The sequence below is a fragment of the Sciurus carolinensis genome, chromosome 2 (genome assembly GCF_902686445.1).
Source record: "Sciurus carolinensis chromosome 2, mSciCar1.2, whole genome shotgun sequence".
Lineage (NCBI taxonomy): Eukaryota > Metazoa > Chordata > Mammalia > Rodentia > Sciuridae > Sciurus > Sciurus carolinensis.
In genome coordinates, this window is record NC_062214.1 from 1,009,792 (window position 1) to 1,032,895 (window position 23,104).

Consider the following 23,104-nt stretch of genomic DNA (forward strand, 5'->3'; position numbering starts at 1 on the left):
GGTGGGGAATGGGGAACCCTGCTGTGTGGGTTGAATCCTGTCCCCAGCACACTGCTGACGTCCTGCCCCAGGATCTCGGAGACCCTGACTGGAATGGGGGTCTTTACAGAGGTCACTGAGTCACAGCAAGACCACCTGGGTGGCTTAGTCTAGCACAACGGTGTCTGCATGAGAAGAGGGAACCAGGACACAGACACCAGAACAGAACTACATGAGGCCACAGGAAGGGGACAGTGCAAAACAAAGAGAAAGGCCTCGGGGAAACCCTCCTGCCCACAGCTGGACCTCAGACTGCAGCCTGCAGGACTGGGAGGAGATTTCTTATTTATGCTGCTGGTCAGTGGCCTCTGTTCCAGTAGCACCTGGAGACCCATCCTGCCCTAGTTGTGGGCATGTGTACATGGAAGTTCCCAATGCTGTTCACAGAGAACATACACAGAGGCAGCTCCAAAAGTCGGCGATGTGAGGAGAGAGCACCCCCCCAAGTCCCAAATGCCCCTGTTGGTTGTAGCCGGTGCTGGGCACAGGGCCAGTCTATGTGGGTGTATTAGTCAGCTTTTTCTCTGCTGTAACTAAATAACCCAACCAGCACAACTGTAGAGGAGGAAAAGTTTATTTGAGGGCTCACGGTTTCCAAGGTCTTAGACCATAGAAGGCTGGCTCCATTCCTTGGAGCTCCAGGTGAGGCAGGACATCATGGAGGAAGAGTGTGGCAGAGGGAAGCAGCTGGCATCATCAGGAAGCAGAGAGAGAAAGAAAGAGACTCCACTCTCCAGATACAAAATATATACCCCATAGTCATGCCCCAATTCCAGTCTCCTCCAGCCACACCCTACCACTTCAATTAATCTCAACAGGATTAATTCGCTGATTGGGTTAAGACTCTTACAACCCAGTCATTTCTCCTCTGAAACTTCCTGCATTGTCTCACTTGTGAGCTTTTGGGGGACACCTCACAACAGTGGGCTCAAACACCTCTGCAGTTAGACCAGCCAGATCTCTGTGGCAGCTGTGCTGGGGAGGGGCCCAGCCCTCCTCTTCATGGGAGAGCAAAGTAAAATATTAAGGTGCATCTCCTGTCTCCACCTGGCTGGAGGTTCTCCAAGCCTGACGAAGACGGGAACCTGGAGCTGCTTGCAGGTTCTGAGGATGGTAATTAATGTTAAATGCATTAAGTAATTTAATTGGACAGGCAATATTTTATGCGACGTGTCTCCGGCGTGCTAGTGGCTTCTCGGTCAGTGTGACCTTGCCAGGGACGCTGCTGCCGCAGGCTCTTCTCCTAAGGCACCCTGAAGTCTGGCTGCCACCTTCACACAGGCACACTGCTTGTGGAAGAGTGACATCAGCATGGGAAAATTCTCTGCAAGCAACAATTGGAAGCAAAGCTCAGACAGCCACGGGGTAGGGGGGCTCCTGCCGGCAGCCACAGCCAGGGCTGGGTGCTTGGGCTGGCAGTGCCCCGCACTGTGACGAGCTCCCAGCCACAGAGACACTGTCCCAGTGCCCTGCCAGCATCGGCACACCCCTTCCCTCTTCCCATCCCATGATCTTGAGTTCAAGTTGTCCTGACTCCTTGCCCAGCACACAGAGGACAGCTCAACCCCTCCTGTGGGACTCTTCCCTCCCCCTGGGGGCCCCTCGGATATTACAGCTGCTTCAGAATTTGCCCCAGACCTGGTTTATTTTCTGCTGGTCACTGCATTGTCTCTGAGGGTTTCTGTAGGTCAGGGTTCAGGGGAGGCTCAGAGGACCACCCTGTCTTGGAGTCAGTGGGCCTGGAACTGGAGCAGCAGAGGCTGGGGCAGCTGCTCTGGGTGCTCCTACGTGGCTGACAGGCCTTCCTCACAGCATGGCACTGGGTCCCAAGAACAAGTGTCCCGACACCATGCGAATCTGCAGGTGTCACAGTCCAGCTCAGAAGCCACGAGGCTCCATGGGAGGAACGGAATCCACCTCTTAGAGCAGAGGATCGACATGGGGCCAGGTTTTAAAACAGCCTGAGCATCCTATGCAGATGACTCCCTCCTCCCCTGTGCCCACCTTGCCTGAAATGAGCACAGTGAGATGGCCCGTTGGGGCTAGGACAGCTTGGGATAAGTGTGCCCACTTCCTCCTGAAGCTGTACCTGTCCTCCAGGCAAAGATGGGGTGCGGGGGAGGAGTGGAGCAGGGATGAGGGCTCCTGTGACCCAGGAGGCTCCTGATGGCTTCAGCTGACACCCTTCACCAGGACACAAAAGAGCATGGCAATAGGGAGCCCCTGCCCCCCACGCCACCTGTGTGGTGCTGGGATGGGCACACGCACAGAGCTACCTGCAGAACCTTCACAGAATCACCCTGCGTCCACTGAGTCCTAAAGACAGGTATGCGTGCACATGTGCACGGGTAACATGACCACACACGGCTACATGTGTGCATGTGGTGCCGTGTGGGGTGCATATGCACACGTTGGTGGGTGTATTGAGCATGCAGGTGAGCCATCTGTGCACTTGTGTGAGTGTGTGCTGCTGTGTATTCAGTGTTCAAATGTGCTCTATGACACACAGAGGAGACAGACATGGAGAGCCGCTTGCTTGTTTGTCCAGCAGGAGGCCGGGTATGGGAAGGTCCCTGGCAAGGTGGGGTGCAGGGCTGAGGGTGGGTAGGTGGGGTAGGTGTGTGATGGGGAGTAGGAGGCTGTGGCGCGAAGCCCTTCCTGACCGCTGGGGCGGCTTTCCCCAGGAGTGGCTGCACCATTGTCTGGCTCCAGGCTGCGGGAGAGGAGTGGCAGGAGGAAGCAACGGGACCCAGCCTGGGCCTGCAGGTGGCTTACAGGAGCACAGGATGAGGCCTGGGAAGGGCCAGCCCACAGGTCTCCATCCTCCTCCAAGGCCCAGCTTCAGGCCCCCTGCAGGACTCTGGGACCCTCAGGGGCTGGGTGGGGGCCAAGGTTCCGCACCTGGGGCTCTCAGCCTCCCTCGATGGCTCTTGAAGCAAGGGGCTCCTGCACAGGCCTGTGACCCTCATGGCCGCCTGCCTCCCCACCAGTGTCTCTGAACATCGGAAGCATCTTTTTGTGTTCCAAAGGCCAAAGGGCCAAGCTTGCCTTTGATTAAAACGCTCGTCCTTTAATTAAAGACCGCACAACACATGAAGGGCGTCCGCTGGAATATGAGGTGCGACATAGTCATTACCCTGCTGCTAATTACTAATTAATGAAGCTATTTCAATTAATAGCTTCCCCACCGCAGCTCCCCCTTGGCCAGGCCCGGTGCTGGGCGCGTCCCGCATCACAGAGAGCTGGCCCTGTGCCAGCCTCCCAGGCTGAATATTCATGCCTCAGCCTCAGTGCTTTCAATTAAACATGATAAAGTAAACACCCATCAAAAGTACGGCTCCACTCACGGGCCTCTTTCCTCCCTCCCTGCTTAGCAGGAGCCAGGCCAGGGGGGAGGGACCACCAGCTGGTCACACAGTGGACAGAGGGGGCTGGTGGCTGGGAGGCCCCACCCAGGACATTGTCCCAGCTCAGGATGGCTCCCCAGGGGTAAATGTCCTGGAGTCCCTAAGAGAGCCAGCAGGGACCTCAGGGCACTGCTGTCCTACACACAAAAGACAATGGTCTAGAAATAGGGGGGCAGCCCAAGAGGTGGAGGCGACATTAACATACTAATTAGGAATATTAAGTGGCCATTAAAGATCGTGCTTTAAAGAAATGACAGAAAAGTGCCACTTATGGTGACCAGGAGGTAGATCCAGGGCTGGGGGAAAGATTGGGGTAGGTGGCTTGGGCCAGACACAGCCGTGGTTCTGGAGCTGTGTGCAGGTGAGGATGGGAGGCAGGGAAACTCTGACAGAGGTTCCGGGGAGACCCTGGGGATGTCCAGGACAGGCCTTGGGCCACAGCAGGACCATGGGCTCCGTGGGAAGTGTCCTCCTTAGAATGCTGCCCATGCAAAGGCACGTGGAGGCAGCTGCCTCTTGAGTTCCGGATCCCACAGAGGCCACGCTTAGGACAGTCTTCCTCTCCTGGCCCCAGGGTCCTTAGGGGATCGAAGTCACATCTTAGATGAAAGCCTGTCCCCTCAGGGCATGGGTAGGCAGTCCTGTACCTCAACACTGCAGTCTCAGTGGCCCCACCTGTGCCAGGTGAGGGAACAGCCCTCCGCTAGCTGCTGAGCCCCCAAGGTCCCTGGTCACTCCTGCCCTGTGGCTTTGATGGGGATGACCAGGGAACAGACGCCCTAGGGCAGGCATGTGCCTGGATGGAGGGGGCGATGGGGTTGGAGTTCAGCACTGCAATGATTTCATGCTGCCAGGTCTGGGGCCCACACCCCCACGCGCACATCGCCAGCCCTATGAGAGCCCCCTTCCAGCAGGCCTCCTCCTCGGCCCCACCATGAAGTAGATGTGGCTCTTCCCTGCCCTCGTCCACTCTGCCCACTCCCCTCTGTGCCCACTGGGCACTCTGTCCCAGGGGGAGACCAGGTGCCATCGGCCTCACGTGGAGCCCAGAGGCTGGCACAGTCCTGTCCAACAGCGCCCTCTGTCGGCTGGCAGGGGAATGGCAACCGCGTGTCTGAGGTCTGGGCCACAGGGGCATAGCCTGTACACAGGTGCCTGCTCACCACTGGCACTCAGGCCCACACTCGCGCACACAATCCCTGCTTCCAGGGAGTGCAGTCTAAGAGTGGGCGCCCTGGCGGATCCTAGCCTGGCAGGTCCCTTCAGGCCCCAACCAGAGCCCCTGGACTGACTGGGTCACTCTGGTAGCCCAGGAAGTTGCCTCTGAGCTCTAAAAACCCAGCCCTAGAAAATGGAGCTCTGGGTAGCCAGCATCAGGCTGGGGGCTGGGGATCTGCCTCCATAGTCCCTCATTGATGGCAGGGTCAGTCTCCTAACAAAGCCTGGGCTGCCTGTGTAGTGCAGGGCTGGGAAGGGCCTCTGGCCAGTGTTCCAAGGGATGGCCACAGGATATCCAAGTCCTAGCAGGTGCTTTCAGGGCTGGGACTGACCTGGCAGAGGCAGGGTCATGACCTATTGCTGATTCCGCCCTGCTCACTGTGCCGGGCTCATCCACTGATAGATCTGGTTTCGCCCAGGGCTCATGGTGGGGTGGAAGGGCCTCCCCAAGCCTGCTGGGGCCACCTGCCAGGGTGGGCCTGTCTGCAGCAGAGAGCAGGCATGTAGATCTACCTGCAGAGATGGGGCTGGGCTACCCCTCTTGGCTACCTGTGCCCTTCCTCCCAGCAAACATCTGCCCAGGGTCCCACATGACCTTGGGAAGGCAGGACCCAGGCCTAGGGTGATAGTCCAGGCAAAGCAGTATGGGGGAGCTGCACACCAGCCTGTGCCCCCAAATCCCAGGCAGCAGCCTCGTCCTGGCCTCCCCAGAGGTCGGGCCCCACAGCTCTGTTAGACCTAAGAGATTTCTCTGGGGTCTGAGGCCCCTACCCGAGCTTCAGAAGCTCAAAGCACTGAGACCCCAGGGGGCTCGGAGCCCACGAGAAGGACATGCTCCCTCTCAGAGATTCCACAGCTGTGGATGCAAAACAGGGTGCTGACTGCCCAGCCACACGCACTGCAGCAGCACACACCCAGCCAGGAGGCAGAGCAGCCCAGGTGTCCAGCGGGGGAGGAGTGGAGGGACAACGTGGCCCATCCAGACCCTGACCGAGGTTGCAGCATGGTGAACCTCAAAGACCTTGTGCCGAGAAGTGAGCCAGTCACAGAAGGACTAGTCTTAGGTGTCCCTAAAGGACATGAGGCTCCTGGAGCTGCCCTCCAGAGGGGAGCCTCTCCCCGAGTGGTGCCTGAGGGTGTCTCCTGCAGGCCTGCCCCTCTCTAGGACTTACCCTGACTGATGAGGTGGTCAGCCCACTGAACAGACTGGCAGGAATCGCCACCAGCCAGACAGAAGTGGAACAGCGTGCCAGGCCCGCAGCCTAGGAGTTAATGTTTAGCAGGGATGGAGCTTGTTCTGCGAGAGGACAAGGTTCTATGGGTGGGTGGCATGACGGTGACACAGCAACGTGAATGTGCTTGACACCACTGAACTGTGGCTGAGAAGGTTGAGGCAGGAAGCTCGACTCTGAGGGCATGTGGACCCAGGAGACGGGGAGGACCTGGCTCAGTGGAGGCTCTGCTCTGGAGTTTATAGGATAGGCGTTCCTTGGCTTGGCTCCCAGCCTCAGGGCCCAAGGCATGGAGACTTCCGGAAGCCCTGTCTGAGGTTTGTAGGAAACTCCAGCAGAGACCACTCTTACTGCACCTGTGGAAGTAAGTGGGCCCACTTCAAGGTGCCAGGTTCATTTCACAATCAAGAATCTTCCTCTGAGGTTCTTCTTGATCAAAACTGGGAGACGGTGGGGAAATGTGTGCCTCTCTACAAAGTTGTGTGAATCCTCTCCTAGCACACCTCTGGTTCCAGGGTGCCCCTGGCTCTAGAAAGCTTCATACATCACCCACGGCAGGTCATCAGTTCTGCAGAGGAGAACCAGCTGCAACCAGGTGCCAAGATCTGGTGCTCACATTCATTCTAGTGCTCCTGACCAGTAAGCCATGGGCTCTGGGGACTTTCCCTGACCTGGATGGAACTCCTCACTGGTCTCCTCACAAATGGGTCTACAACACCTTATCATGTGTTAAAGGTGTTAAATAAAACAGAAGTCATCTTTTTAAATAGTTTAAGTCATTTAAATAAGGCTGGGTGTTGTTTTGCACATTTCTATAGCTTCTCTTCTCCGCACATCTTCCAGAATTCACTCTGATTCATGAGAACACCAGCTCCTCATACAGACAGGGAGGTAGGAAGGCAAGGCAGGTGTCCCTGCAGAGCCCAAGGGCCTGCGGGTGCCTATGCAGGACACATGGGTCCTGCCAAAATCCACAGGATCAGGGAACTGGGGCCCTGGGGGCTCTCAGAGGTGGGCAGGGCCTCTCTGGTCCACTGCCCACCCAGCCACCTGGGATGGTGGCCTGGCTGCTGGGAGAAGCAGGAACATGGGGGGCGGGGTCCCAGGACATGGGGCACTCTGCAGCACTGCTGGTTGTCCTGACTGGAGGGAAGGAGGTAGGAGGGAGCTCTGGCATGGAGCAGGACCTCCTCCACATCCTACTGTTCACAGCTCCACCAGAAAGCGGCTGTCGGAAATGAGGCCAGGGGACTGGGGTGGTGTACCTCCAGCCCAGCACCAGGGCTCCCACCAGAAGAGCCGTATCCCCAAAACAAGCCAACTGCAGGTGGTGATCACACCAACCCTGTGAGGAAGGCAGGGTCATGCCCACTGGCAGGCAGGGAAACTGAGGCTCAGAGAGGTGAGTCCAGTTCTGACCGGGCCCACATGGTGCCCTAGGCCCCTCTCCAGCTCATCTGCCTCCAGAGTGCTCTGCTGTGGTCTTCCTCCTCTGCTCACACCACTGAGGTTGAGACTCACTGAGTCCTAGATGGAACCTTTGTCCCTGAAAACTGCTGGCACTAGGATCCAGGTGGGACTGGAGAGTCAGGGAGCTAGAGGTCCTCACGGGCGGGGCTCAGGTCCACCCTCTGGGCCTGTCCGAACACCAGGAAGGTGCCCAGCCCCAAGTTGCTGATGACAGCTACCAGGTTGAACACGCAAGTCCAGGAGCCTGTGGCCTCGATCAGATAGCCGCCCAGACACACGCCCACCACACCTAGACCCAAGAGAGCAGGGACAGGCTTAGGGCCAGGCCAGAGTGGGAGAGGAGCTGTGGGCAGGGCCTGGCACACAGCCACCAGGCACCCAGGTGGGTCTGGGGACACAGCCTTCAAGGTCAAGGGAGGCTAGGCTAAGAATCTGGGGTCTTGGAGGGCAGAAACCCCATAGTCAACCAACAGTCAGCCCAGATAAGTCTCCCACCCCATGTCCCTCCCAGGGGAACTGAGAGCAAAGGGCAAGCGGCAGGAGGGGCTGGGTGGAGAATGAACCCAGCACTCAGCAGAGGGACAGGTGGTGTCAAGGGTCCTAAACTGCCAGGCTTGACGCCTACCTGGGGCCAGGTGGGGGGGGGTGGCCTGTGAGCTGCCCACCATCAGCAGAACTAAGTGGAAACTTCAAAAGCAGCTTTGTGGCCCCCCTGGGGCGGTTTGAGGCTCCTGCCCTCCCCTGACGTGGGACCCCTCATGGGACGCTGCAGTCCACCCTGCAGGACTGGAGACTCAGCTGGGGGTGCAGGACTCCAGCAGGCTGTTGGGCCTGCTTTCTAGTGCGCTGGAGCAACCCCTGGGCGCAGAGGCCCGCCCCTCACCTGCCAAGGCCCCTGCAGTGTTGGCCACACCTGGGAACAGGCCAGAGAGAAAAGACATAAGAGACTGCCCGCTGTGGCTCCCCCGCCCCACCACCTGGGCGTGGCTCTCTGGCCCCTGGGTGGGCAAAGCTGGCTGAGCAAAGTCCTCACCAAACAGAAATCCAGCACAGGTTGGGGCCAGGTCCTGGATGTTAACGGCAATGCCACTGTGGGAAGCAGGAGAGAAGGCAGATGAGTGGCCCCCCACCAGTCACTGAGGCCTCGCTCCCTCAGGGCTCCCTTGGCCTGGAAGCCACGCCTGAGTCTGGCTGCACAAAGGAGCACCCCTCTGAACGACGCTGACTGGGTGCCTAAAGCAGCTCCCGCTGAGGTTCAGAGGCAGCGTGTTCAGGTGTGACCCCGCAGACTGGGCGCATGCATGGATCACCCAGGCTGCTGCTACTGGCGGGCCTCCCTCCAGGCCTCCCAGCCAGTCCTCTCCACTCCCTCACTGGCCCTGGTCCCACCCTCTGAATGCACAAATCAGCCAGACAATGAGACACCCATGGGTTCTGTCCTGTCCTCTCCTTTCATAGTCCTTAAGCCAGGACACACCAAGGCCTGGGGTGCCTCCAACAGCACTGGTCACTGGTGCATGGGCAGCAGCCCCTTACCTGTGGTTGAAGGTCTGGAGGCCAATGGAGGCAGATGCGAAGACCACAGCCTTAAGAAAGCTCGAGGTATGGCCCAGACACAATGCGAAAACGCTGGATAGGCCAAGGCCCATCACCTGCAGGCAGTGTGGGGTGAGGGGTATCAGGACAACACGGGCCACAGGGCCATCCTGGTGCCACCAAGCCCTGCTCTTACACTTCCTGGGTGACCTGGCTGAATTTCCACTCCACCCTAATCCTGCTAGTGTTTGAGGCAGGAAGTCTGAAGCCAGGAGGCCCTCTTCAGGGGGCTGGCTGAAATTGGTCAGATCTAAGAGCTGCCAGAGGGACCCCAGACCATCTCTAACTCCAGCATGGGGAAAACAGGAGGACCCTGCCCTCATCAGCCATCTGCCCCTCATCTCTTTGCCCCAGGTGGGAAGTGGATCTGGGGGCTTCTTCTCCCACTTGTAACTCAGTCAAGAATAAGACTTGACCATTCTATCCATGCTTGGTCTTGTTGCTGTTGGTCCCACAATCCCAGGAGGGAAAAAGGACCCAGGCTTTAGGGTCAAAAATGGGTAACACTGGCTGGCCCCATCTCAGCCACCCAGGAGCACTGAGCCTGGCCTTCCTGACCCCAAATACCCCTCGGGGTGGGGGCCCTCTGTAGGTCAGCTGGCCTACTGGCAGAGCTGGAGGCCACAGGCCCTGCCTAGGTGCCAGATCCCAAAAGTGGGGGCACAGAGAGCCCCCACTCAGGGCTCAGAGAAGTCTCAGGTCAGTCCCCAACACTGACCCAGAGTGCCCTCCATCTAAATCAGCTGATTCTGAGTCCTGGCACTGGTCAGGCACCTGTGTCCACACTTGTGTGGGCACTAAAGGCCCTGACTGCCTTCCCTATGGCAGCTGCAGTTGGCCCAACCCTTGACCTTGATCTTAGCCTGGTCCCAGAAGTCAGGAGATTTGGGGTCATAACTTTCGGGTCCCAGGAGACCAGAACAAAACAGTGATGTCCAGAGAAAACGAAATGATCTTCCTACCTGCATCAACTTGCGCACCAGGATGGTCGTGCAACCTAAGCAGGGAGACAGGCCCCGGGCAGCCCCATCAGCCCTGGGGCCCACCCTCAGGGCATTCCTGAGTGCAGCCCCCGCAAACTGCAGAGCAAACTGCAGAGGGCCGTGGGGAGGAGGACCGGCAGCCAGGCGGTGCCCTGGGGCTGCAGGGGGATCCCCGCCAGCACAGGAGGTGACCGTCAGAGGATCCCACAGGGCACAGCACAGCCCTGGGGGCAGCCGCGAAGGTGCCAGCTGTCAGGGAGGGAGCCTGCTTTCTCTGTGTCTATCCGTACCCCCTCCTTTTGTCCACAGAAGTGCGAGCTACCTTTGTTCTGAGGGAAAACACTGACATTCTGAGCATGAGTGTGCAGGCGTGTGAGCGTCTGTGAGCATGCTGCCCTGGGCTGTGTGTGTGGCCAATGTGTGGTGGACTTCCAGCCAGTCCAAGAGACCCCCTCGCCCCACACTCTGGAAGGTTCAAGGGGAAAGTGGGTACTTGTGGCCTCTGACCCCACCAGCACCTCTCCTCCCGAGAGGGCCAGGAGTGGCGCAGGCCCAGAGCAGCCCCAGTCATGGCGCAAGGCCCTCGTGCTCCCCAGCTGCAGCCTTCAGTGGGGATCTGCTGAAGAAGCGGCTGCCGCAGGCTCCTTCAGCCCCGCACTGCGTCCATTCCCTGGGCCAACTCTGAAAGCCAGGATGCCCCTCTGTCAGAGGGTGGTCCTCAGGGGGGCCAGGGCCTCTCCCCAGAACTGCAGCTGCACCCGCAGAAGGGAGCCTCTCGCCCCAGTGGGCGCCTGAGGGTGTGTCTCCTGCAGCCTGCCCCTCTCCAGGACTTACCCTGACTGATGAGGTGGTCAGAGAGAAACCCACTGAACAGACTGGCAGGAATCGCCACCAACCAGGGCACCACATTGAAGATCCAGCCCTGTGGGGAGGAGCCTGGCCTCAGTGGTGGCCAAGTGGCACAGCCTCTGAGAGGAGGGACAGGCAGGACAGCTGCCCAGAAGAGCTCTGACACCCCCACAAGCCGGGCCCCAGAGCGAGGAGCTTGGAGCAGGGCAGATTTCACCAGCATGCCCGCCTGGCCATGGCACACCCTGGGAGTTCCAGACCCACAGTGGCTCACCCCTGCAGTTAGGTCCCCAGATTGCTTCCCACCCAGCCCCCACCCTGGGAGTGGGCAGCCCAGGTCATCCTGGTCACCAGAACCAGGAGGGTGATCAATAGCCTCAACAGAGGAGCCGGGGGAGGTAGGTGGTCCCCAGTCCCCATTCCACCCTGTTCAGGTTTCCCTCCAGAAGGGCATGAAGAGACCAACAGATGGGCTGGCCTTGCCCTGAGGGCGGGGGTCTGCTGAGCAGCAGATCCAGGTCATGGGCTGGGAAAGCTGCCACTGCCACAGGGATCAGCACTCAGGGCCTCAGAACCAGCACCTGCTCCTAGTATGGACAAAGTCGCCCCCACCTCAAGCCCACAGAATGTCAAACCACCTAGAGCCAAGGGGTCTGCCCCATGTGTGCCAGGACCTCAGAGGCACAGTGCAAGGGCCAGGCAGTTTTAGGGCCCTTCTCACCCTGTGTGAGCCCTGGAAGGGTGACCCACCTTGGAATGGGGGAAAGTCTCTTTGAAGAAGGTGGGCAGCCAGGAGAGGAGGATGAAGAAGGAGCATGCTGAGGACAGCTGGGAGCAGATGACGGCCCTGCGTGGGGCACAGGCTCAGACCGGAGCCTGGCCCAAGCCCCTCCCACACAGGTTCAGGCTCCAACCTGGTACAAGCCCCGCCTCACACAAGCCCAAGCCCCTCCCACACAGGCTCAGGCTGCAGCCTCACCCAAGCCCCTCCCACACAGGCTCAGGCTCCAGCCTGGCCCAAACCCCTCCCACACAGGCCCCAGCCTGGCCCAAGCCCCTCCCACATAGGCTCAGGCTCCAGCCTGCCCAAGCCCCGCCTCACACAAGCCCAAGCCCCTCCCACACAGGCTCAGGCTCCAGCCTGCCCAAGCCCCTCCCACACAGGCTGGGCCTGTGAGAACCACCCACTCCTGCTCCTGCGTGCCATCCAGGCACAGCCTGGTCCATAGCCCATGATGGTCCTTGCCCCACGCTCTGCCTGGCCATGCCAGCCCCAGCTCACCAGACAGAAGGCTTCCGGAAGAGCAGTCTCCAGGGCACTTTGGAGGGCCTGGTCATGGACATGCCTTGTGCCAGGACACCCAGGGCCAGGACGAGGTCTGAGGGAATAAGCAGTTGCACAGCAATGGCCCCACGGGCCAGGAGACCCCGCGACTGTTCCTATAGGTCAAGCTTTTGTATGGTCCCAGAGGTGGGCAAACCTCGCCACCCTCTCAGGAGGCCCTCCCTTGGGGCCAAACTCTGTGCACCTAGCGCCCTCCAGCCAGCTGAAGCCTCGCCTGCTCCTGCCACTTGCTTTTGCCTGCAGGCCTCCTAGTCTGCCCTGCCCTAATGGAGCTTGGTGGACTGAATCGGTGGCCATAGTGGGCGGAGAACTCAGCGCCCGGCACTCTTTCTCAGGCTCCAGTCCAGAGGAGTCTGCACATCTGTCGAAGTCGCAGTGCTACAGTCCTGCCCAGCGACCCCGCTTCTCTGTGCCCAGCGGCTGTGAGGGGAGGAGACCCTGGGACCCGCCCTGGAAGCCCCAGTTACCTTTCTCACTCAGCAGGTACCTGTACACATAACACACCCAGAGCAGAGTGAGGCCGCCCGAGAAATAGAAGACGCTCTGCCAGCCACACCAGTCCAGGAGCAGGGAGCCCACAGCCCCCGTCACCAGCATCCTGGGGGGACAGGGAGGAGTGTGGCCATGACTCAGACACCCGAGGACCATTCCTGATGCCCCTGAGCCCCTGGAAGGGTGTGTTGGTTGCCTTGAGAACAGCTGTGTGGAGTCCCAGTCCCCGTGTTTTGCAAAGGGTGCCAAGTGTCAGGAGAGACTAGGCTACAGGGCAAGGGGCATTGGGTAGAAGCCATGGGGACAGGGCTCAGGGACAACTGATGTGGGACCTGAGCTGTTTTCAGCTTCTTGCTTCTAGGCCTTCAGATGGACCTACAGTCTGTCACAGACCCTAAAACTAAGAAAGACAGTGGGAAGACAGGCCTCGGAACACCTGGATGAAGCCTGCACACCTGTCCATCCAGAGCACAGCATTAGGAGGAGCTCTATGAGACACCCCCAGACCTCCTCCTGAGGGTCCTGTGGTCCCAGGCAAGCCCAACCTCCCTCACCCACCCCTTGTACCCTGTAGTGCTCCCCACTGAGCAGCACCAGGGACAGTTCCTGGGGCACATGGGGTCTCTGGACTTGAGGTCCAGTTCCTCCCTGAGCCTGCACCTCCCCACCTGCACCTGAGACGGGTAGCACTCACCTGGGGGCCCACAGCACTCCCCCACCCCTGCAACCCCACACAGAGCCCTCTGCTCCACACTTCACTATCCCAGAAACCACCAATGGACCTTCAGGTGCAGTTCAGCCAGGTGCTTATCGGGCACTCGGACCTCACTGGGTGCTCCGTGCTTTAATTGCTAAATCCGGTCCCACCACAGGCCCCCCTGCCCTCTGATTCCTGCTGTCCCTGAAAGCAGCAGCTGAGGGCCTGAGCTCTGCACCAGCAAGCCTGTGTCCACCCTCATGAGTCCAGCAAACAACCCTTCTCCCAGGGAAGGCTCTGGAGCTGCCTGAGGGTGGGCGAGGGAGGAACACCGGAGAGCACAGGTCTCAGGGGCCACGCTCCAGCCCACAGACTCACCTGGGGATGGGCAGCAAAGGCCAGGACCACCTCTGGCTCCACTGGCACACAGGGCAAGGAGAGGGACGCAGCGGCCACTGGCCAGCCTATAGCCACAGCCAGCCACACCACTGTGAGCCACCGGAGACGCCTGCACAGGCCCCAGGAGCTGCGACCAGCACCACAGAGCCAGCCTCCAGACAGCATGGCCTTCAAGGCACCCAGCCCACCACCCGTCCCTGGGCACCCATTGGGGCCAGGCCCTACCCGAACTGGGAGCCGGCCCCCACAGTGCTGTAGGTGAAGGCCCTCTGGCTCTCTCGAACTCTCTGGGACAGCAGGCTGGTCAGGGCAGGGAAGTAAACACCTGGAACAAGAAGAGGATGTGGTCACAGGGCCTCTGTAGAAGTCCAGTGACCCAGCAGTGACATCCAGGCCAGGAGGTTCTTCCTGGGCCATGTACATCCAGAGGATGTCCATTGTCCGCCCTGACACATCCCAACCCAAGGGACCAGAAGGCTGAGGAAACACTCAGTGTGGGTGAGGATCTGCAAAACCAGCTTCTGCTTCCAAGGGTCCCCTCCCAGGATAGCAGCACAGCCCGCCCCTGTAGCTACCCACAGACACACACACCCTGTCCCCAGCAGAGTGGTCCTCCCCACAGCTTCAGAGCTAAATTTCATCCTAGGATGTCTTTAGACACTGGGTTCCTCAGTAGCCTGGAAGTTTGGACGCTACCTCAGGACTCACACCCCTTCATTCTAGAGGGTTCTAGAGCCCTGGCCTAGAGGCACGGAGTCTGCATTCTATGTCATCATTATCCATGAGGGTGGCACCCAGGAATCATCAGCCTAGATCCCTCTCAACTTTCCATCATGGCATCGAATGAAATCACTCAGAAGCCAGGTCCCATTCCTCAAGGGTACTGTCAGCCACTGACCCAGGGCAGGGACCTCTCCAGAGCTTGAGGCCCCCAAGGCAAGGAGCCACAGGGTTGGGAGCTGCTAGCCTCCCCCCTCTGCCGTGGACAACACACACAGACAGTGCAAGGCCCCTGAGCACACTTCCAGCAGAGGACTGTCGGCAGGCACACATGGGCACTCGCCTGTCCACCCACCCAGTGACAGAGGTGAAGGCCAGCAGCAGGAGGGAAGTGACCCAAGGCACCCCTACCTTGGAGCAGACCCATGAGGACACGAGAGAAGACCATGGAGACCAGGTGGGCACTGCCAAGGTGGGCGAGCAGTGGGGTGGCCATGGTGATGGAGCCCCAAGTGGAAGCAGATAGCAGGATGACCTTCTCACCCCCGATGCTGGAGTGGATGCAAGAGGGCAGGACGAGGTGGTTATGCAGGCAGGCTGAGCACACCACCTCTGTGCAGAGGAGTCCTTTAGAGTGGGGACTGCCATAAGCCTGTCAGCAGGAGACGCCCAGAGCTGAGAGCAGCCCTGCAGCCATGCCCAAGCCCAGAGCTGCTCCTTGGAATGCTGGACAGGGCTTCTGGGCAGGAACCCTCAATTTTTTGCAAGTCCCTAACCAGGAGCCCTTCTTCCCATGTACACGGCAGCCCATCTGCCCTTGAGAGGCCCACATGGATTAGCCCCCCTTCAGCCTGGGTGATGGGGAGTGGAGAGAACAGTTACCGGTCCCCAAGGTGGCCACCCATGACCTGTGTCAGGCAATAGCCCCAGAAGAAACTGCTAAGCACAATGCCAGCTTCCTTCTTGTTCCAGCCAAAGTCCTGGCTCATGGCGACGGTGCAGACAGGCATGGTGACGCGGGTGCAGTACAGCAGGCAGGTACCCAGCAGGAGTGTCCCTGTCCACACCTGGCATTCAGGCCTGCAGGACAGGAGGAGAGGGTCTGGTTCTGGAGAGGCCCCCACAGGGAGCCTTGAGCTCAGAGAGCCCCGCCCCTGAGTTTGGGGAACGTGGCTTCATACAGGGGAAGCCCTGGGAGTTGGTGCACCTCTGGGGGCATTTTGGCAATCACGGAACTGTCTAAAGACACCTTCCCATCACTTCCCGAACAGATGTGACAGCAGAGGCTGGGAATGCCCAAATGCTCCACGGTAGGGGCAGGCCAAATAAATATTGGGCCAGTGCCACCTACCACCAAGACCGCAACTGGACCCAAGCAGAGGACAGGACGCACACAGTACCCAGGTTCTCAAGTTTCCCTCAGACCACAGGGTCCCAGGAAGGCAGCCAGGCCAGGTGGGCCTGACAACTAACAACCTGCTGGGGGCTGCTCTGCAGGTCACGGGGACCCAGAGGTTGACAGGAGCTCCCAGGGAGCAGAACAGAGACCCCAAGGATTTCCTAGGGAAGCTGCCAGGCCTGCCCAGCAGAGGACATTGGGGCAGACAGGGCTGGGGACCCAGGAAAGGACACAGCACCACGGGGACCATGGGGCCCAAGGAGGAACCTGGAAGGGATGAGGAAGCTGGACGAGCTCAGTCCTGTGCAGGGCCCACCCAGCTTCCAGCTCCCAGCTCCCAGGCAGGCATGGCCATTGTGCTGTCCTGGAGCTGTGACAGTCATTCAGCAATGTGAGTAGCAGGAAGGTGGCCAGCTGTGACTCCATGCTGCAGGCTCTGATAACGAACAGGCCGGTGGCGGGACACGAAGCCAAACTGAGCTCTTGATCACCAGGTCTAGTGGGCAGCAGAGTCTTGAGGTCTTTGTATTGAATTTGGCATCTTCTTTGTAAGTTTGGGTTGTTCAAAATAAAATCACTCAGTTTCTCATGGTGGTAAAGGAAGGCCTCTTGGCAGAGTGGACTGTCATCCGGACCGGGCCAAATTCCATCCCCTGCCGGGTGACCTGGGGTGTCCTGGGTTGGCCAGCGCAAGGGGGCAGCAAAAGGGAAGGAGGTGCCCAGACAGGAGGCTACACTACAGGGCCTGCAGCCAGCCTGCAGAGAGACCAGCTGGGGTCAGGATGGCAGCCCACACAACGGGGGTACTGAGCTTTGAGGAAGAGGGGCTGAGAAGAACACAGGGGCAGCTGCCCCCCAATTCCCGCCTCCGGGAAACCTTTCCTTCCTGGCATTAGCACTGAGGCCTCCGGTGGGACACCAGTGGCAGTCCCCCACGCGCGCTGCCAACTCTAGGCCAGGGGACCTCAGGGCCACAGCCTGTAGAACACCAGCCCTGCCTGCAGCCCGCAGCAAGTACAACCTGCAGTCCCTGCTCTTGGCCTGCTCTTGCTCTCCAGGTCCCAGCTCCGCAGGTACCAGATGAAACTACTCAGGAGCTAAGGAGCAGCTACCCCTGCCCAGTGCTGGGGGTTCTGCACGGGAGACCCCAGAACATGCTCCCTGCAGCTTGCACTGCTCAGAGGCCAGGCGGTGGGGTCCCCTGCAAAACTCCTGTCCACACCACTACTTCCTTCTGTCCTCCTTTCCTCCTTCCCTCCCTCCAACACTGCTGACAGCCACTCAGGGGAGCCCCACAGACATCTGGGAATGAAGGCAGACTCAGGCCCTGATTGCCTGAAGAAACCAGTAGAAACCAAGTTAAAAGAAAGACCAAATCTCTGGCTCAGGTTGATGTGACCAGGAAGTGGTCCAGGAAGGCAATGGGACCCAGATCCAGGCCTAACATAGGCAGCAGAGTTCCAGGGGAGGAAGGTCCAGTGCGCAGAGCAGAGCAGAGCACCACTATGACATATCCCGCAGAGTAAGCAGGGAAATGGGTCCCACTGGGAAGAGAGCAAGGTGCACAGACTGAGAGAGTTAGGAGTGCCCAGTTGGCCTGGCATGGCCTGGACATGGAGTCTGCAAGGGGCCCACACTTTTCACTGTGCTGTGGAATAGATGTAGCAGCTGGGGTTGGGCCTCCTTGAGTCAGATGCCAGACAGGGGCTCAGGAAGGGTCAGGCTAGAGTCCGTGACAAGAAGAGCCTTGGGGACATGGGTAGAAACTGCAGGGTAGGAGAGAGGAGAGTCGAGTGCTGCGTTCCTGTCCTGGGACCTGCAGACGCTCTTAGAGAAAACCTGAATGGCATTCTTGGGTACCCAGGGTCACATCTCAGGGCTGCTGGATCCAGCTTTGTGACTGGCTTGGGGTGAGCCTGAGGAGTATGGAGGGAGTGGGGAGGCGGGACTCAGGTAACATGCAGGGGAGGGGACCAGCAATGTTGGACAGGCTCACATCCACCCTGGGGAGTCCTGCTGACAGCAGGGACCCTGGCAGTGAAACCCCACTCAACCCATCTGGCCCACTGTTCCTTACTTCGGTCGACATCACTGGCGTTCGAGGTGGAGAGAACGCCTCTGATGGATGGCGGGTTGGAGGGTTCACAACTGAGGGGCTGGATCACCGCACAGACCTGCCCTCCATTGCCTTGCCCCAGGCCTCAGCCCACCAACAGCCCCAAACCCTCCCCTCAGGTAGGTGACTTCAAGACTTGCTCTCCCTCTTCTGGCCTGACTCAGTGATGGGTGTCCTGCACTGGAGTAAACTGGTCCTGGTTCAGTAGCAACAGGCCATGACAAGAGGGGCCCTTCGCCTCTGTGGTCTCCCTCAAGGCCCCACACCCCAAGCCAGCAGTGAGACAGTTGTCCCCAACCACCAGCAGGACAGGCCCCAGAGCACCACCAGAGGGGACAGTCAAGACAGCAGGAGTAGAGACGTCTGGGGAGCAGCCTTGGCCCAGAGCAGCCCCAGAGACGCGTGGACTGAATGGCAGGTGGGCCCTGGCTGGGGACACTGGGAGAAGCAGAGGAGCCAGAGGAGCGTGGATGCTTCCATGTGAATGACTTCTCTTCTTAGAGAAGGGGAGGGGCCGGGAGGGGACGTTGGTGGTGGGGTGCTCGGGAACTCTCCGCATCACCTTCAGAATGATTCTGAAACACATGTTCGGTTTTCTAAATAAAAAGACTTGAGCACAGTGCGTCCGGTGGGAACTGTGGCAATCAGGGGAGCTGGAGGAGCCCTTCTGGCCGCCGGTGGAGCAGGAGGAAGGGCACCCCTGAGAGCGGGGCCCGGAGGAGGCTGGACAGGACTCAGCGTAGCTGCTGCTGGACGGGGTTGGGGTCAGAGTGCAGGCTGCAGAGTCGGGCAGGGAAGTGCAGCAGCGACCCAGAGGCAGTGCCAGCAGGAGTGCTGGACACCTGAGTGGAGAACGGAGCCACCCAGGCCCGCAGAGGGAGGGCCAGGAAGAGGGCCAGGATGCTGGACAGAAGCCCACAGGGACAGCGAATCACCAAGAAAATGATAGGGCTCTGCAGAGAGGAGGCCTTGAGCCACAAGCCAGGAATCTAAGTCATCAGTGCCCCAGGGTGTCCACCAGGGAAGGGGCAGCACGGGCCTCAAAGAGCAGCTGTCAACAGAATAGAGATGACCACAAGCAGATGGGGACCTGGAGAGTCATGCCCCGTTCTCCTGAAAAGCAGATATCTGGGCGCTGGGGGACCAGTGGCAGCCCTGGGACTGAGGTGTGGAGCCCCTGTTGGAGGAGAGCATGGAGCACATGGGGCAGGCATCCCAGTCCTCTAGCGCTCCCCAGGGGCCGCATGCAGGCTAAGCCTGCCCCTTCCCCACAAGAGCCTGAGCCTCGGCCAAGCCCCTCCCAAGGTGACAAAAGGCCCTTGAGGTCCCAGCTCTGATGATACTTGAACATGGCACCTGCTGGGATCAGGGCCTCTGAGTCTCAAAGGCAGAAATAGAGCCTCTCTAACTGGTTTGAGAAGAGCTGAGTCCTTTGACACAGGACCTTGGCCCTGGGAGAGGGCGGCAAGCATGGAGTCTACCCTGCGCCATCTTGGCAGGTGCCCCACTTATGGGCCAAGCCCAGCTGTGCCATGCAGGCAGTGAACCTGGAGCTCACTGCTCCTCCCAGCAGCTGGGGTCACCAAATGACCCCAGGTGCAGGTGGTCCAAATGTTAGTATTCTTTATGAAACCAGAGAGGACAAGGCTGGCGCTAGGTGGGGTGGTTAGGTGGGAAGAGAGTCCTTTGGTCTGGGGAAATTGCAAACCATTGGCTCAAGCAAGGTTCTGACCCTCCCGAGCTAGACTGTGGATGCGTGGTTCTCACTTCGTCAGGAACTGGGTTTCTGAGCCTCACCCTCCAGTCTGACTCTGTGCCCTGGGACAACTGGGAGGGGCCACGCTGCCCAGTTCAGGCTCCCAAGACTCCTTGAGGAGCCCACTGCCAGGGCTCCCAGTGCTGCCCCCATGCCCCTGGCCTGCATACCTCCTGGGGGCATTGTCCTGAGCAAACACTACTACTGGGTACTGGAACACAGGGGGACTCAGTCCAAGTTGCAGCTTGCCAGTCTGTCCTGTCCTGCCCTTCAGCACTGCCCTGGCCTATAGAGCCATCCCGGGTCAGCTATGTGCACACATTCAAGTGGGCTGTGTTTCTTTCTGGCTGGATGCAGGAGGACAGCCACAGGCTGTGAGCGTAGTCCTTATGATCTCCCACTATAAGCCAGAGTCCAAAGGTGACTTTAAAAAGGAGCTGTATTCCTTTATGTGGTCAAAGCTGCGAAGGTGTCACTGGCATCTGGAAGGGCACTACCCAGCATGCTACTCCTCCCTCCCCAGGTGCAGCTATGACAGTAGGCCCTTTGCTCTCCAGGGGGAATACCAGTTAGAAATGGCGGGGGCCAGCTGGAACCCACCCCCTCCAGAAGGTCAGCACCATTTAGAGAATACAGTGCTTGACCACAACAGGTCAAGAAAAACACACCAGCTTCCAGGCAACCAGTGTGTGTTGAGCTGAAGGCATCGTGGAAGGGCCCGCAGCAGGTGCAGCGGGCACTGTGGGGGCGTTGTGCTGTCTGCTTCTTCTCTGGAACCCACCTCCCCCCTGCCTGGGCTGGAAGTGCGGGCTAGGCTGGTGAAGGGATTTCCAGGACTGCTGGGGACACAGGAGGAAGTCTGACCAGAGGTAGTAACTCCAAGGTCAACAGTTACTTGGGGACCATTCAGGACCCCAAGGCCTAGGGAATCGGCCATCTTGCTTGGGGGCTGGTTAGGAACAGGAGCTTGGGGCAAGACTGCCTGAAAAGGCTCACCCACTCCACCCACTTGGGGCCTGAGCCTCCATGGGTACTCCCAAAGTGGCAGGTGCTTCTGGTGAGCCTTCTACAGCCTTGCTTCCGCAGATGGCCTGTGCAGAGGCACATGTGGCTGAGCACACAGGTGGGTATGTGGTCCTTGACACATGTGGACACCAGGGCCAAGAGCCCAGCAAGCCGAGAATATCCCAGTACCACCTCCCCCTGCCCCATGATCCGCTGAAGAGGCCTGCCTCCCAAGCCAGGCAGAGGACTCTTGGAGGAGACACATGTACGCCAAGCAAGAATCTATTGCCACTATTAAAACCCACATATGGGCTATGAATGTCTTAATCCCACAAGTCCCCCCACCACAAGTTCTCTGCAACCACCCAGTCAAGAAAGGCCTATGGAGCAAGTGACACAGTAGGCACAGGGGGAAGTAGTCCAGGGGAAGGCCAGGCAGAGCCATTAAGTCGCACCCTGCAGTGACATTCACAGAAGCACTCTGTAGGCTCTGGTCACGCCTCAGGAGCCAATGCATTGGGCAGAGGCTACTGGATACACAGGCATGGGGAGGGAGGCCACGAGCAAGGGGCAGGCCACGTGCCCTGATGCTGGAACACCAAGGACGGCCCTCCCCTTCTAACTGGTGCTTGCTGGTCTATGACTTGGCTTTGTCCAGCATGGCTCCCCACATCCCTGCTGGCTATGCCTCTTGCAAAGCCCCAGCCTAGGGAGCTTCTTTTGACCCCCACTGTGTGCAGTGGTGGCACTGGTCCTCAGGCCCTCCCTTAATTCCTCCCAGTAATTCCAGGGGCCTTGGCCCCAGAACACTGGAGGTGCTGGGCCAGATTCTCTGGGGACTCAGTCAGCTCTGGAGTGCACAGGGCCTGATCCTGGGCCCCAGATCCAGTGCCCTGACCAAGGGACCTCAGCTCATGGAACCAGAGCAGGGTGGGGGCTCCTCTTGGGGGTTCCCATTTAGACTCTCTTGCCAGCTGGCTCATGGCCAGCTGCCACCATCTCTCTCCCGGTTTCTGTGGTGTCATATGCCCAGGGACCAGTGGAAACAGTATGAAGAGTGATGAGTGACCTGCCCAGCTTCTTCTGCAATACAGAGGCCAGTGGGGTACTTGCCCCAGCCTGGTACCCAGTTAGGACAGGTGCCCTAGTGATCAGCCTCAGCTGGGGTCTTCCACAGGACGCAGTCCCAACCCATTCAGTCCTCTAAGGACACTGCCTGGGACTCTCTCAGAATCAGCTGAGAGGGCTCGGGCCACTTGGCAGGTTCTGGGACTTGGAGGGAAGTTGAGTCCTCTGTCCTGGGGGCTAGAGCTGGGGGAGAATGAAGCTAGCCAGGAGAGGACTGGTGGGCAGTCTCCCTAGTCCAGCACTCTCTACTGAGTGAGGTCCTGCTGGCAGCATCTCTGCTCCCTCCCCAAATGTTGGGCACCCCCCCTCCCCCACCACTGCCCCCTGCCCCACCTGGACCACTGGACGTTTTCAGCTGCATCTCTGTGGGTCTCATCTGGGGGTGGTTGCATCAGGCTAGGCGCTAGGACAACATGGGCACAGCAGTGTCCCTGTGCCCTGCCCTCCGCCTCCCTCCCAGGCAGCGCTGCCCAAGTCCACGTGTCAGTCCCAGCCGCTTCCGTCTGGCCCTCCCAGGAGGTGTCGCCAGACTTGGGTCCCCGCCCCATTAAACAAAGTCCAGGGAGGTTGGCTGGGACCTCCCTACAGTCCCACAGGAAGGGCTGGGCTGTACTGCAGCCCCCAGGATTGGCACTGGGACTTCCGGGCTGTGGAGGAGACCTACCCTGGGGGGATCCTGGAACCGGATGTGCCAGCCCAGCTGCAGACCTTGGGCAGGCTCTGGAGCCATGGGGGCCTCTGTTCTTGTCTACAAACTGTGGATGATGTAAGTTCCCCCCGGGTTCCGTACTAATTCAGTAAAGATTGGGGATAAATCCTTGACCAGGTGGGAAGACAGCAAAACTGCTGGGTAATCAGTTTTTAAGATCAATTTATTGGTGTAGGCTCCACCTGGGGAACCCTCCTAAGCTGGGCTGGTAAGAGGTAGGTGACTCAGGGCTGAGTCCACGGACTGGAGTGCTTAAGGAGTAAGGTGGTCACTCACCCGCAAGCCCATGGCACAGCTGTCCTGAGCACTAGTGTGGGTCAGGCTTTGGGCTGGTGCCAAGGCTAAGGATGGGTCCAGGCTGACTCAAGCCTGCTGCTGAGGAGCCTGCACTACACTGACATTGAGCATGAGGCTCACCCAGCAGAAAAAGGCAGTGGACACCCAGGGGTCTCTCCTCACGCCAGCTCCATGTTGAAACCTGCCAAAGGCTCACTGCACTAGGAAAGAGACAGATTTCCCTGTACCCTTGAGATACCTGTGCTTT

At 59.3% G+C, this 23,104-nt stretch overlaps 1 protein-coding gene across 2 annotated transcripts; it reads right to left on the bottom strand.

Moving 5' to 3' along the window:
• Positions 1 to 6,662: 6,662 nt before the first annotated feature.
• On the bottom strand, positions 6,663 to 22,316 carry Slc17a9 (solute carrier family 17 member 9). 2 transcript variants are annotated; one of them, XM_047542574.1, is made up of 13 exons: positions 22,185 to 22,316; positions 15,330 to 15,527; positions 14,859 to 14,998; positions 13,953 to 14,052; positions 12,607 to 12,737; positions 12,077 to 12,173; positions 11,545 to 11,641; positions 10,780 to 10,867; positions 9,925 to 9,959; positions 8,903 to 9,018; positions 8,400 to 8,455; positions 8,250 to 8,279; positions 6,663 to 7,655 (listed from the first exon to the last, which is right to left on the bottom strand). In XM_047542574.1, exons 1-13 carry the CDS (start codon positions 22,241 to 22,243, stop codon positions 7,492 to 7,494), a joined length of 1,311 nt encoding a protein of 436 aa, XP_047398530.1. In that variant the 5' UTR covers positions 22,244 to 22,316; the 3' UTR covers positions 6,663 to 7,491. The 2 variants fall into 2 exon arrangements, with proteins under 2 accessions (XP_047398530.1, XP_047398528.1); XM_047542572.1 differs by lacking the exon at positions 22,185 to 22,316 and adding an exon at positions 16,114 to 17,083.
• Between the last annotated feature and the right edge of the window lie 788 nt (positions 22,317 to 23,104).